At 39.4% G+C, this 15,501-nt stretch overlaps 1 protein-coding gene across 3 annotated transcripts in view; it reads left to right on the top strand.

Annotated features, from left to right (window-relative positions):
- ZSWIM5 (zinc finger SWIM-type containing 5) overlaps nucleotides 1-15,501 on the top strand; it is a 93,048-nt gene that overhangs the window by 35,697 nt on the left and 41,850 nt on the right. For all 3 annotated transcript variants that reach the window (XM_084874492.1, XM_084874491.1, XM_084874490.1), the window contains exon 2: nucleotides 13,203-13,559. In XM_084874492.1, the coding sequence (XP_084730618.1) occupies nucleotides 13,256-13,559 (304 nt within the window). In that variant the 5' untranslated portion in view covers nucleotides 13,203-13,255. The remainder of the gene's footprint in view (nucleotides 1-13,202; nucleotides 13,560-15,501) is intronic.

Raw genomic sequence — 15,501 nt, 5'->3', positions numbered from 1 at the left:
AGGGAAAAACAGAGAGAAACATCAATGTGAAAGAAACACATGGATTGGTTGCCTCCTGCGCGAGCCCTGACCAGGCCCCGGACCCAGGGAGGAGATTGCAACCAAGGTACGTGCCCTTGACCAGAATTGAACCCGGGACCCTATGATCCGCAAGCCGATACTCTATTCACTGAGCAAAACAGGCTAGTGCTGTTCTTTGTTTTTTTTAATCCTTACCCAAGGATTTTTTTTTTTTAATTGGTGTTAGCAAAAGAAGACAAAGAGAGGGAGAAACATCAGTTGGTTGCCTCCTGTACACACCCCAACTGGAGATCAAAATCATGACCTAGGTATGTGCCCTGACTGGGCATTGAACCTACAGCCCTTTTGGTGTACAGGATGATGCTCCAACCAACTGCGACACCTAGCCAGAGCCAATTTGTACTTCTTTATTGTTGCTGCTGCTGCTGTTGTTCATCTTGACCTGAGGATATTTTTTCCTTTGATTTTTAGGGAGAGTGGAAGAGAGAGGGAAAGACAGAAACATTGATGTGAAAGAAACACATCAATGGGTTGCCTCCTGTACAAGCCCTGACCAAGGCCCAGGCCAGGGAGGAGCTTGCAACCAAGGTTTGTGCCCTTGACCAGAATCGAACCCAGGTCCCTATGGTCTGCAGGCCGATGTTCTATCCACTGAGCCAAACCGGCTAGCGCTTGTACTTCTCTCCACCGCCCCATTTCCAAAAGTAATTTTTATTAATATCTTGTTCTATTTTCTTCTGTGCTGCTTTTAATATCATTGTGATCATAATCATATTATATATAAACAACTTTGCATTATTTAATACTTAAAATGATAATATAATGATTATATGAGCAGTATCATTGTACTATCTTCATAAATATAATTTAATGGTTTTAATAATTTATTGCTCCATTGTTTGGTATTTACTATTATGATTAATGTTTTCATAAACATCTTTGGGAATAAACTATATTTTTGTAAGATAGATTGGGGCCGAAACCAGTTTGGCTCAGTGGTAGAGCTTTGGTCTGCGGACTGAAAGGTCCCGGGTTCGATTCCGGTCAAGGGCATGTACGTTGGCTGTGGGCACATCCCCAGTGGGGGATGTGCAGGAGGCGGCTGGTCGATGTTTCTCTCTCATCGACGTTTCTGGTTCTCTATCTCTCTCCCTTCCTCTCTGTAAAAAATCAATAAAATATCTTAAAAAAAAAAAAAAGATAGATTGGGGCATTGAGCACACACACACACATACAGTATATATAACTTTGAAAAACTATTTTACAGAATCATCACTTCCCACAGTAACTAACTTTTAAAGGAATTCATGTCTTTATAACAACTTTGTTAAGTAGTTAAAAGCAACTCATTCCTCTGGCTACTCTGGTGGAGAAAGAGTAGAGCTTTAGAATAAAACAGTAATGAACTCATTTTAGTAGGTAGGGCTTGCACTTCTTGATCTCATCTTTTTTATCCAGCTCCACAACCCCTCTCCCATCAATTTTTCTCTGTATCTATGAGTCTTTTTTTTTTTCACTTTGATTTTTAACTCTTTATTATAGAAAATTTTAAAAACATAAAAGTAGAACAGTGTAATGTTCTAATCCACATAACGTTTACGTCAATATTTATCAATATACAACTCAATTTCATTTCATCCCCATTCACCCCCTTCCCTAACCCCATTGCATTATTTTATTTATTTATTTTTTTTGGAGAGACTTTTTTTTCTTTTTTAATTTTTTTAAATAAGTTTTTATTGTTCATATTATTACAAATGTTCCTTTCCCCACCCCCACCCCCCACCATTGCTCTCTTCCACCAGGTTCCCACCCCACCCTCTGCCCTTTCCCCACTCCCCATTGTCCTCATCCATAGGTGCACAGTTTATGTTCAGTCTCTTCCCACATCCCCTTCTCCCCTTTTCCCCAAGAATCGTCAGTTTACTCCCCTTCCATACCTCTGATTCTATTATATTCAACAGTTAATATTGTTCATCAGATTTTTTTTTTAATTTCCTTGGTTTTTAGATTCACTTGTTGATAGTTACGTATTTGTTGTTCATAATTTTTATCTTTATTTACTTTCTCTTCTGAAAGAACCCCCTTCAGCAATTCATATAATTCTGGTTTGGTGTTGATGAACTCCTTTAGCTTTTTTTTTATTAGTGAAGCTCTTTATCTGGCCTTTGATTCTGAGTGATAGCTTTGCTAGTGATAGATTATCTTTGGCTGTAAGTTCTTACTATTCATCACCTTGAATATTTCTTGCCATTCCCGTCTGGCCTGAGTTTCTGTTGAGAAATCAGCTGACAATCGTATAGGTGCTCCTTTATAGGTAACTACCTTCTTTGCTCTTGCTGCTTTTAATATTCTCTCTTTGTCTTTTGCTCTTGGAATTTTAATTATGATTTGTCTTGGTGTGGTCCTCTTTGGATTCCTTTTGTTTGGAGTTCTGTGCGCTTCCTGGACTTGTAAGTCTAATTCTTTCACCAGGTGGGGGAAGTTTTCTGTCACTATTTCTTCCAGTATGTTTTCAATATCTTGCTCTCTCTCATCTTCTGGGACCCCCATAATTCTGATGTTGGTTCACTTGAAGTTGTCCCAGAGGTTTCTTATACTATCTTCAGTTTCCTGGATTCTCTTGCCTTCTAGCTTCTATGGAGGAGTGTCTTCTGGCTCTTTATGTTCCAAATCTTTGACTTGATTCTTGCGATCTTCCATTCTGTTTTTAGGATTCTGTATAATATTTTTTATTTCAGACAATGTATTCTTTATTTCTTGTTGATTCCTTATTAATTCTAGTTGATCTCTTTTCATATCTTCATAGATCTTATCGATCTTTTCTAGGAAATTCTTGAAAAACCTTATAAGCGTAGATTTGAACTCTATATCCAGTCGCTTTTTGTCCTCCATTTCTTTTGTTTGTGATCTATTTCATTGTCGTATTTCATAGCTACAGATGGGGCGGGGTTTCAGGGTGGAGCCTACAGCTTTGGTTTCCGACAGCCCCGCTCTATGCGGTTCCTGGGTCTCAGTGTCCTTCAGTACTCACTGCCAGCGCCTCTGAGAGAAAGGTGCCCTCGATTTTCGCCTGCTACAGTCTAGGCTCTCCTCCAATGAGCCCAGAACTGGGGTTCAGTTCAGTTGGAAGTGGGATTGGAGGTGGCGTTGAGAGCAGTCTGGAGCCCCTGTCTCCTTCCCGCCAGGGCAATCCCGCGGCACAGACGACCGTCCCTTCTCTGCGCTGGCGCTGGGACCTCCTCTCGCTGCTCCCCCGGGTTCTGCCTTACAGCCCAGCTCCCTCTGGATGAGCCTGGGTCCCCGGGGTCTGGCCTAGAACTGGGGTTCAGAGCAGTCAGAACTGGGGCCCAACACAGTCCGAGCGTTTATCTCCTTCCCACTAGAGAACGCCCGCCAGGCACTCAGCCTCCCTCCTCTCCGGCTCTGTCCTCTCTACGTGTGCTGCGCGTCTGCGTACCTTAGGCTTTTACAGCTCCTCCGCACTTCCTTCTGGTTTTCTCCTTGCTTCTTGTTGTAGAATTTCCAGTCAGTCGACTTTCCTGTAGTTCTGGGTAATGTCCATTTTATATTTTAGTTGTATTTTATTGAAATTGTTGTGTGCGGCTGCGGCTAGGTGTTTACCTGGGCGCAGCCATCTTGGATTCTGTATCTATGAGTCTTTTTCTGTTTTAGTTGTTCATTTATTATGTTCTTTAGATTCCACATATGAGTAAAATCATATACTATGTCTTTCTCTGTCTGACTTATTGCACTTAGCATCTTGCAAATGGTAAGATTTCATTCTTTTTTATGGCCAAATAATATTCCATTGTATGTATGTACCACATCTTTATCCAATTGTCTATTGATGGGCACTTAGGTTGCTTCCATAACTTAGCTAACCTATATAATAAAAGGCTAATATGCAAATCAACCAAAAGGCTAAACGACTGGTAGCTATGACACACATTGGCCACCAGGGGCAGATGCTTAATGCAGGAGCTACCCCCTGGTGGTCAGTGCACTCCCACAAGAGGAGAGCTGCTCAAGCAGAAGACCAGGCTCAAGAGTGGCAAGTTCAGTGGCGGTAGCCTCTCTCGCCTCCGTGGCAGTTGGGCATCCCTTGAGGGCTTCCAGAATGCAAGAGGGTGCAGGCTGAGCTGAGGGACCGCCCCTCTTGAGTGCATGAATTTTGTACACTGGGCCACTAGTTGTAAATAAAGCTGCAATGAACATGGGGTTGCATGTATCTTTTCAAATTAGTGTTTTGTATTTCTTTGAATAAATACTCAGAAGTGGAATTGCTGGGTCATAAGATACTTCTACTTTTCATTTTTTCAAAAAGCTCCATACTGTTTTCCATAGTGGCCGCACCAATTTGCAATCCCGCCAACAATACTTGAGCATTCCCTTTTCTCCACATCCTCGCCAACTCTTGTTGTTTTTTGACTTATGATAGCCATTCTGATAAGTGTGAGGTAACATCTCATTGTGGTTTTCATTTGCATTTCCCCGATGATTAGTGATGTTGAGCAGCTTTTCATGTCTACTGACCATCTCTGTGTGTCATCTTTGGAAAAATGTATATTTAGATCCTCTGCCTATTTTAATTGGATTATTTGTGTGTGTTAAGATGTATGAGGTCTATATAAATTTTCCATATTAACTCTTTATTGGATGTATCATTGGCGAATATCTTCTCCCAGTTGGTAGGTTGTCTATTGATGGTTTCCTTTGCTGTGCATAAACTGTTTAGTTTGCTGTCATCCCATTTGTTTATTTTTTCTTTGGTGTCCCTTGACCTAGGTCCTAGGAGATAATCATAATAACAAATACTATCACAGTTTACTGCCTATGCTATGTTTTCTTTTAAGAGTTTTATGGTTTTTGAGTCTTGAAATTTAAGTCTTTTGTCCATTATGAGTTTATTCCTATATATGGTATAAGAAAGAGGTCAAGTTTTATGTTTTTCCATTTATCTGCTTAGTTTTGCCAACACTGTTTATTGTATAGACCTATGGTCAGCAAACTGCGGCTCACAAGCCACATGTGGCTCTTAAACTTTGAGTGTGGCTCTTCCATAAAATACGCCTGGGTGAGTCTATTTTGAAGCAGTGGCATTAGAAGAAGTTTAAGTTTAAAAAATTTGGCTCTCAAAAGAAATTTCAATTGTTGTACTGTTGATATTTGGCTCTGTTGACTAATGAGTTTGCTGACCACTGGTATAGACTGACTTTACCCTATTGTATATTCTTTCCTCCTTTGTCATATAGGCATGTGTTTATTTCTGGGCTCTCTATATTATTTCACAGATCTATGTTTGTTTTTATGCTAGTACAATGTCGTTTTGATTACTATAGCCTTATATAGCTTGATATCATGTAGCGTAATACCTCCAACTTTGTTTTTCTTTCTCAAGATTGCTGTGACTATTCGGGGTATATTTTTGGTTTGATATACACTTTATACTTTGATCTAGTTCTGTAAAAAATATTCTTGGGCCTTAGCCAGTTTGGCTCGGTGGTTAGAGCATTGGCCCACTGACTGAGGGTCTGGGGTTTGATTCCTGTCAAGGGCACGAACCTTGGTTGCAGGCTCAATCCTTGGCTCCAGGTCAGGGTATGTTCAGGAAGCAACCAATCGATGTGTTTCTCTTGCATGAACATTTCTGTCTCTCCCCTCTTCTTCCACTCTCTCTAAAAATCAATAGAAAGCCTTAGTGGGTTTGGCTCAGTGGATAGAGCGACTGCCTGCAGACTGAAGAGTCCCAGATTTGATTCTGGTCAAGAGCACATGCCTGGGTTTTGAGCTCCATCCCCAATAAGGGGAGTGCAGGAGGCAGCCGATCAATGATCCCCATCATTGATGTTTCTATCTCCTTCTCCCTTTCTCTCTAAAATCAATAAAATATATTTAAAATAAATAAGTAAATATCATTGGGTGAAGATTAACAAAAAACAAACAAACAAAAAAGCTCAGTATTTTAATAGGAGTTGCATTAAATCCACAGATTGCTTTGGGTGATATGGACAATTTAATTATATTAATTCCTCCTATCCATGAGTATGTCATATGCTTTAATTTATTTGTGTCTTCTTCAGTATCTTTCTTCAGTGTCTTATAATTTCTGAATATAGGTCTTTTACTTCCTTGGTTAAATTTATTTCTAGATACTTTATTTTTTGATGCAATTGTAAATTGTATTTTTTTTTAATTTTCCTTTTTAATAGTTTATTATTAATGTATAAAAATGCAATTCAGCCCTAGCCTGCTTGGCTCAGTGGATAGAGCATCAGCTCAAGTACTAAAGGATCCTGGTTTGATTCTGGTCAAGAGCATGTACCTCAGTTGCAGACTCATGTATGTGAGAAACACCAGTTGGTGTGTCTCTCTCATATTGATGTTTCTCTCTCTCTCCCCCTATTCTCCTTCTCTTCCATTCTCTGCAAAGATCAATGGAAAAATATCCTCAGAGGAGAAACCAAGATGGCAGCATGGAAAACACCTAAACTGCTGCTTCTCACAACAATTTCAAAACTACAACTAAAAGAAAAAATAGACATCATCCAGAACCACAGGAAAACAGGCTGAGTGGAAATTCTGCAACTAGAAGGAAAAAGACTGAGACTCAGAGGAACTGCAGAAGGCAGAGGAACCTAGGTGTAGGTGTGCAGAGAGGGCTGGCAACTGTCTACGCAGCTGGCTTTCTCAATCCAGGGAGACAAAAGTTCCCAACGGCTCTGAAATCTAGTTCCAGGTGAGACTCTGGGGACCCAGACTCATTTGGGGAGAAACTGAACTGTCTGGCAGTGGGTGAAACTTGAAGGCGGCTTTCTCTCAGAGATGCTTGCAGCGATTATTGTGGAACACTGAGACCCAGGGGCCTCTAAGGGCAGGGCTGACGAAAAGTCATTGCTGTCTGCTTCCCCCGGAGACTGCGCCCCAGCCAAGCTGGGCACAGAGGCTTTTGCAAGTCTTGTCTCATAAGAGTGTCTCCAGCACAGAAGTTCTCCCAGTGTAGACACAGCTGATCCTCACAGCCAATTGGCCTGGAGGTCAAATCCTCCCAGTGATACCAACAACAATTAAGGCTTAACTACAACAAGACTGTGCACACAGCCCACAAAGAGGTGCACTTAGAGTGTCCACCTCAGGTAACTGGGGGCGCTGAGCCACTGGGCCCTATAGGACACCTAGCACAGAAAGCCACTCTATCAACTCAGGGAAGCAGCCAAAATGTGGAGACAAAGAAACAGGTTACAAATGAAAGAAATGGAGGAAAGCAATTGATTGGATATAGAGTTCAAAACTACGGTTATAAGGTTTTTCAAGAATTTCCTAGAAAAGACCAATAAATTTAGTGAGACCCTCAAGGATATGAAAAAAGACCAACTAGAAATTAAGCATACACTGACTGAAATAAAAATATTATACAAAGACCCAACAGCAGACTAGAGGATCGCAAGAATCAAGTCAAAGATTTGAAATACAAAGAAGTAAAAAACACCCAACTGGAAAATCAAAAAGAAAAATGAATCCAAAAATATGAAGATAGTGTAAGGAGCCTGTGGGACAACTTCAAGTGTACCAATATCAGAATTATGGGGGTGCCAGAAGAAGAGAGAGAGCGAGAAACTGAAAATCTATTTGAAGAAATAATGACAGAAAACTTCCCTCACTGGTGAAAGAAATAAGACTTACAAGCCCATGCCGAAACTGGTTTGGCTCAGTGGATAGAGCATCGGCCTGCGGACTGAAAGGTCCCAGGTTCAATTCCGGTCAAGGGCATGTACGTTGATTGCGGGCACATCCCCAGTAGGGGTTGTGCAAGAGGCAACTGATCGATGATTCTCTCTCATCAATGTTTCTAACTCTCTATTCCTCTCTCTTCCTCTCTGTAAAAAAATCAATAAAATATATATTTTTTAAAAAGACAAGTCTAGGAAGCACAAAGAACCCCAAACAAAAGGAATCCAAAGAGGACCACACCAAGACATATCATAATTAAAATGCCAAGAGCAAAAGACAAAGAGAATATTAAAAGCAGCAAGAGAAAAACAGTTAACTACAAGGGAGTACCCATACGATTGTCAGCTGATTACTCAACAGGAACTATGCAGGCCAGATGGGAGTGGCAAGAAATATTCAAAGTGATGAATAGCAAGAACCTACAACCAAGATTACTCTACCCAGCAAAGCTATCATTCAAAATTGAAGGTCAAATAAAGAGCTTCACAAATAAGTAAAAGCTAAAGGAGTTCATCACCACCAAACCATATTATATGAAATGCTGAAAGGTATTCTTTAAGAAGAGAAAGAAGAAAATGGTAAAGATAAAAATCACGAACAACAAATACATATCTGTCAACAAGTGAATCTAAAAATCAAGTGAATAAAAAATCTGGTGAATATAATAGAATCAGGGGCATAGAAAGGGTGTGGGAAGAGACTGAACAAAAATCGTACACCTATGAATGAGGACAGTGGGGAGGGGTAAGGGCAGATGATGGTGTGGGAACCAGGTAAAGGGGAGCTATAGGGGGGAGGGGGAGAGAAACAATTGTAATAATCTGAACAATAAAGATTGATTTAAAAAAAATATCCTCGGTGATGATATTTTTAAAAAAGCAGCTAATTTCTGAATATTGTATTAATTTTGTATCCTGCTATTTTACTGAATTCATGTATCAGTTCTAATAGTTTCTTGGTAGAATCTTTAGAGTTTTTATATATAGTATCATGTCATCTGCAATTAATGATGGTTTTAATCTTTCCAAATTATTTGCCTTTTATTTATTTTTCTTGTCTAATTATTGTGTCTTGGACTTACAAAGCAGACTCCCCTGTCTTAAGGAAAATATTTTCAGCTTTTCCTCATTGAGGATGATGTTAGCTGTGAGTTTGTCATACATATTGGCTTTTATTATGTTGAGGTGTGTTCCCTCTACTCCCATTTTGCTGAGAGTTTTGGTCATAATGGATGTTGGATTTTGACAAGTGGTTTTTCTGTATGTATTGATAGGATCATATGATATTTATTGTTGTTGTTAATCCTCATCCAATGATATGTTTCCCATTGATTTTTTGAAACAGTAGGAGGGAGAAGGAGAGAGAGGGAGAGAGGTGAGTCACCTGAGGATATCTCTTCCCCACCCCCCCCCCCACCCCCCAGGATATATTTTTCATTGATTTTTTAAGGCTGATTCTAAAATTTATTTATTTATTTATTAATCATTCTTTATTGTTGAAAATATTATATATACCCCTTTTCCCCCCATTGACTCCCTCCAGCTCCCCCTCCCACCCTCTGCCCCAGGCCTTCAGCACCCTATTGTCTAGGTCCATGGATTATGTATATACTCATATGCATTCAAGGTCTTTGGTTGTTTACCTCCCACCCACCCTCCCCCATCTTCCCTCTGAGATTCCGCACTCTGTTCCATGCTTCCATGTCTCTGGATCCACTCTATTCATCAGTTTCTTTTTTTATTTATATTCCACATATGAGTGCAATCATGTAATACTTGTCTTTCTCTGACTGACTTATTTCACTTAGCATGATACTTTCCAGGTGCCTCCATGCTGTCTCAAAGGGTAAGAGATTCTTCTTTTTTACTGCTGCATACTATCCATGGTATAAATATAACACAGCTTTTTTTATCCACTCATCTCCTGATGGGCAATTGGGCTATTTCCAGATCTTAGCCATTGTAAATTGTGCTGCTATGAACATAGGGGTGCATACATTCTTTCTGATTGGTGCTTCAGGTTTCTTAGGATATTCCTAGAAGTGGGACCACTGGATCAAATGGTAAATCCATATTTAATTTTTTGAGGAAATTCCATACTGTTTCTCACAGTGGTTGCACCAGAATGCATTCTCTGGGTAATTTTTTAATGCTTTAAAATAATTCTGAATACTATTTTGAAGACTCTCAAAAATAAATATTTGATCAGTTAATATTATGGTTGATAAAAATATCTATATGTATCATCTTCCTTTTGAAAAGCAGTTTATTGTTCCATTTTTATTTTCCTCCCAGTAATGTAGGCTACTGAATGGAATAGGGTAATTTCTGAAATCATTTTACAATTATATGTTGCCCTTTGTTTAAATCAATAGTCCATGTGGTAATTACTAGCCTATATCATCCATTTTGGTAACATGTGTACCTTGTATATGTGCACATTGTTTCTGCAAAGAACTGCCTAAAGAGGGTGGTATTTCCCCCCAATCTGTGTTTAAATCGGTGAACTAAGGAGCAGGTATCCGATCTGCAGTTCTAGAATAGTTTGGTTACCCACCAATATACAAGAGAACTTGTTCTCTAAGTCCTAATGCTTCACAGAGTAGTTGGGGAGAGGGGTGGAAATGAAATTGCTATTTTTAAGTGATTGTTTTATGCATGTTAGATTTTTTTCATTAATTTCCCAGACAAATTCTTCCCATTTTGTTTTTTTACATAAAATGTTTCTAAAATAACAAAAGAAAAATAACTGTCTTTTAAACTACATACCTACTCCCTTTATAGAGATCCAAGTGAAAGAGTCCTGGAAAATAGGTAATGCAGGGGCATCTCTGTAAGTGAATGCCTGGGCTTGGGAAGCTTCATTGTTCTTTAACTGGTTGCTGGCACAGATGGAGAGTGGAGACCATTGCTTGCAGAAGCTGGTGCTTGAGAAGGGCCAGAGGTTAATACAAGGAAAACCTCTTGATTTGCTAGAGGAGTCTGGGAGGGGAGCAGATGGCCACTAGAAGTAGGCCCTCCAGCTTACTCAGCTGCTCTGAGAAGCTTAGGGTGACCTCTCTAATACAAACAAACCAAGTGGCTCCCAGGGTAATGGGGCAGCATCATTTGTATTCCCAAATAACAATACTACTCCACACTGAAATCTCTCTCACTCACACCCAGTGCTGTGGGCACCATCTGCTTCCTGTGAACTGATATAGGTGCTGGCCCTGGCCAGTTGGGATTGCTGTTGAATGATATCTCTGGGAAATGTGTTCTTTACAAATTACTTTCACATGATTCTGATAGGTATATAAGTGTTATTGTGTCTTTTTCATAATTAAGAAACGAAGGCAAAGAGGAATTGAGGTATACCAGAATTAGAATTCAAGCACCCTGATTCCTCGGTTCTTTATATCATAGTATGAGTCCACAGAGCCATTCCAGTGCTCTTGTTTAGGGAGTACTTATCTAGCTTTTGAATAGGCTTTCTGGAAAGGCAAGTAGTTATTTTGAGGATGTCACTATCACTGTTTATTCCTTTGTGTGGCTACCATTTTGCTAGGTGACAGAAAAGAGAAAGAGTGACTGCTGGTATACTGTTGTGGCCTGCCAGGAGACAGAAATTAAGTGAGAAAGTCTAATTTACATGATACAATATCATCAAAACCAAATGTATTCAAGAGGAAAACATACTCATTCAAAGGAGTTACCCAGTTTATATATAGTGTGTACACACACACACAATATACTCTTAAACCGACTATAGGAAAAATAATTCTTTCTATAAACCACAGCTCTCCTTTCCCTGCCATTGGCTGAAATTATATTCATTTTCATGCATTAGCACCTGCTCCTGGGTCTGGTGAATCAAAAGAGCAATGAGCAAAGTGGTTTTAATTGCCCAAGCTTTACTAGAGCCTTTCTTGCACTCAGAAACACAAAAGACTGAATAGTGTCAGAGGGCTGTACTGAGAAGTGCTTTCCTTTAGAACTCTCAACAGATGATTCACTCATTATGCTGAGACATTGTCTTGTACGGATGAGTTCATGAGCCCGTCATTCCAACTGCGAGATTATCACAGTGCAGTCAGTTTCAGTTGCCTTGAACAATTGCCCAGGAAATCAGGCAAACACCAGAGTTTACAGACTTGTCATTAGTGCATTTTTTGTAGAATTGTACTTGCTAATTACTTTTATAAAGTTTTATATACATAGTTTAAACTGCATAGTCATATTCAATATATCGTAATAATTAAGAATGAAGGCTCTGGAGCCAAACTACCTGTGTTCATATCCCAATTCTAACTGTTTATAGGCTGTGGGATTTTATTTGTTAAATAATTTTTTATTTTTCAATTACAGTTGACATATAATATTAGTTTCAAGTGTACACCCCAGTGATCAGACATTATATAACTTTTATATATATATATTTTATTGATTTTTTACAGAGAGAGAGAGATAGAGAGTTAGAAACATCGATGAGAGAGAATCATCGACCAGCTGCCTCCTGCACACCCCCTACTGGGGATGTGCCCTCAACCAAGGTACATGCCCTTGACTGGAATCGAACCTGGGACCCTTTTGTCCTTAGGCCGACCCTCTATCCACTGAGCCAAACCAGTTTCGGCAGACATTATATAACTTACTAAGTGATCAATTCCAATAAGTCTCTAACCAATCTGACACTATACATAGTTATTAGAATACTAGAGGCCCAGTGCACAAAATTCATTCACTGTGTGTGTGTGTGGGGGGGGGGGGGGAGGGGTCCCTCAGTTCAGTCTGTGCCCTCTCACAGCCCAGGACCCATCACTCCTTAGCCTCCACCCCACAGTCAAACATCCTTCTTGCTGTCCAGGGCTCTCGAGTCTGGAATCCTTCACTCCTTACCTTCCACCTGCAGTGAAGGCAGGAGAGGCCACCACCACCACTGCTGCACTCGCCAGCTGTGAACCCAGCTTCTGGCTGAGCAGTGCTCCCCCTGTGGGAGCACACTGCCTGTTAGGGGGAAGCTCCTGCATTGAGCATCTGCCCCCTGGTGGTCAGTATGCATCATAGTGACCATTCATTCTGCCTGTTGTTCTGCAGTTCGGTTGATTTGCATATTAGGGTTTTATTATATAGATTAATTGACCATATTTCATATGGTGAATTTATATCCCCATGACTATTCTGTAACATCCAATTTGTACTTTTTAAATTATTATTATTGATTTTTTACAGAGAGGAAGGGAGAGTTAGAAACATCGATCAGCTGCCTCCTGCACACCCCCTATTCCTTTTAGATTGTGAGTTCCTGAAAAGCAATACCCTTGTTGCATTGACCTATCTTTGGCAGGGCCTAGCATATATATAGGAGATACTTAGCAAATAGTATCTGAATTGATTAATTAAAATGCAAGATGAAAATCTTCAAGTTTCTTACTACAGAATTTCTAAACACACTTCCTTTTGTTTCCTTAGGCTTCCATCTCAGTGGCACAGTGACTGAGCCAGCCACTACTTCTGAACCAGCAATGACTTACAAAGTTGCAATCAGTTTTGATCGATGCAAAATCACTTCAGTGACATGTGGCTGTGGCAACAAGGACATATTCTACTGTGCTCATGTGGTAGCACTCTCACTCTACAGGATCCGTAAACCAGACCAAGTCAAATTGCGTCTTCCTATCTCAGAAACCCTTTTCCAGATGAATAGGGACCAGCTACAAAAGTTTATTCAATATTTGATCACAGCACACCACACTGAAGTTCTTCCTACTGCGCAGAAACTGGCAGATGAGATTCTATCCTCCAACTCAGAAATCAACCAAGTGAATGGTAATTGTCCAATATTTTTTGTTGCTAAAAATCTACTTAGTTGCTTTATTTTATGTTTAGAGGTTGGGATATTTTTGCAATTATAATCATTTAACCTTAATTTAGTTGGAAATATATGAAAATTTAAAATTTCAATGTAAAACGAAATGCAACAGGTCTTAAAGAGAAGTAATAATAAAGTGCTCAGAAGAGTGTTACTGCTTTTATTTGCACATACATGCTTTGACAGGTGGCAATGAGGTATATGTATGTCTAATTCAGAAAGGGGATAAAAAAAAGAGTCCCTCTTGCCAAGTGAACTAAGCAGTACATGAACCTTGGCAGCATTAGCCTCTCTGTGTACTTATTTTATGGTTTCTATTTCTCATTGTGGCCCTGAGCTGAGGAAATACTCACAATGAGAAACATTGTTTTTAGCCAAAGAACAGGGTGGGGAGAGAAGGAGGGAAGTAAAGAGAAAAGCATAACTAAAATCATAAGGAAATGTTGACTTCTGGGAATACTAAGTTTCCAGCTGGAACATAGCATAAGTATAGGGAAGACAGTGCTAGAAATGAAAGATGGGGCCTGTGCATGGAGGGCCTTGAATGCCAAACTCTAAGGCATCTGGGCTTAATTTAGTAAGAATCTGAATCATCATGAAAACTTCTGAGCAGGGAAGTGATATGATCAGAACTCTGGTTAGAATAATACATTTGAAGAAAAGTAGCAAATAATGGATATCATAGTCCTCCCTTATCAGCAGCTTCATTTTCTGTGGTTTCAATTATTCGTAGTCAATCACAGTCTTGAAATATTGATGTGGAAATTCCAGAAACAAACAATTCATAAGTTTTAATTTGCACACAATTCTGAGTAGTGTGATAAAATCTCACTCTGTACTGCTGTGTCCTACCCAGGACATGAATCATGCCTTTGTCCAGCATATCCGTACTGTATACATTACCCACCTGTTAGCCACTTATTAGCCATCCTGGTTATCACAACTGCCCTGGTACCACAGTACTTGTGTTCAAGTAACCCTTATTTAGTAATGGCCCCAAAGCACAAGAGTAGTGATGTTGGCAATTCGGATATACCAAAGAAAAGTTGTAAAGTGCTTCCTTTAAGTGAAAAGATGAGTACAATACAATAACATAACTTTTATTACAGTATATTGTTATATAATGATTATTCTATTTTATTATTAGTTATTATTGCTAACCTTTCACTGTGCCTGATTTTTAAATTAAACTTTATCATAGGTTTGTATGTATAAGAAAAAAATATCGTATATATATCGGGTTCAGTACTATCTGTGGTTTCAGACATCCTCTGGTGGTCTTGGAGTGTATACCTAATGGATAAGGAGGTTCTACCCTACTATAAACTGGAAGATCATATGTGTTAATTAGTATTTGTAGACTAAATGAATGTGTGAACCCTCCTGATCCCTAGGGAATAAGATGCACCAGAAAAGCTTTGCTGTGCAGAACTGGATTTCATTTAAGCAGGGATTAAATATAAAGAAAAAGAAAAATGATTAAACATGACTTAAATTTGTAACCTTTGTGTGACCATACCTATATAGTATTGACTTACAATCTATTGTCACTTGGAGGCAGGTTTCTTAAAATCTATTACGAGACTCTGTCTTTGAGAAAGTGAGATAAGATTCCATTTTCATGCCACAAACATTCACTGGGTGTCTTATCACATTACCAGCACTGTGCCATAGGTGATTTAACCATGGATTTAACTTGGAATTCAACTGTGAGCAATGACCTAAAAGGCTACTAGGGGAAAGGGATGTGTAAATAGGTAAAACTGTGTTTTAATTGGTGGTCTTGAGGTGAACCAAGATATGAAAGATACTTTGAGTATAAATTTATAGAAGTATAGGGTTTCCTATATATGCTATTATGTCATCTGCAAATGTTTTTGAATACACTCACCAATTTCC

The sequence above is a fragment of the Pipistrellus hanaki genome, assembly GCF_964339955.1.
Source record: "Pipistrellus hanaki genome assembly, chromosome: 2".
Lineage (NCBI taxonomy): Eukaryota > Metazoa > Chordata > Mammalia > Chiroptera > Vespertilionidae > Pipistrellus > Pipistrellus hanaki.
This window is presented reverse-complemented; position numbering and strand designations above follow the sequence as displayed.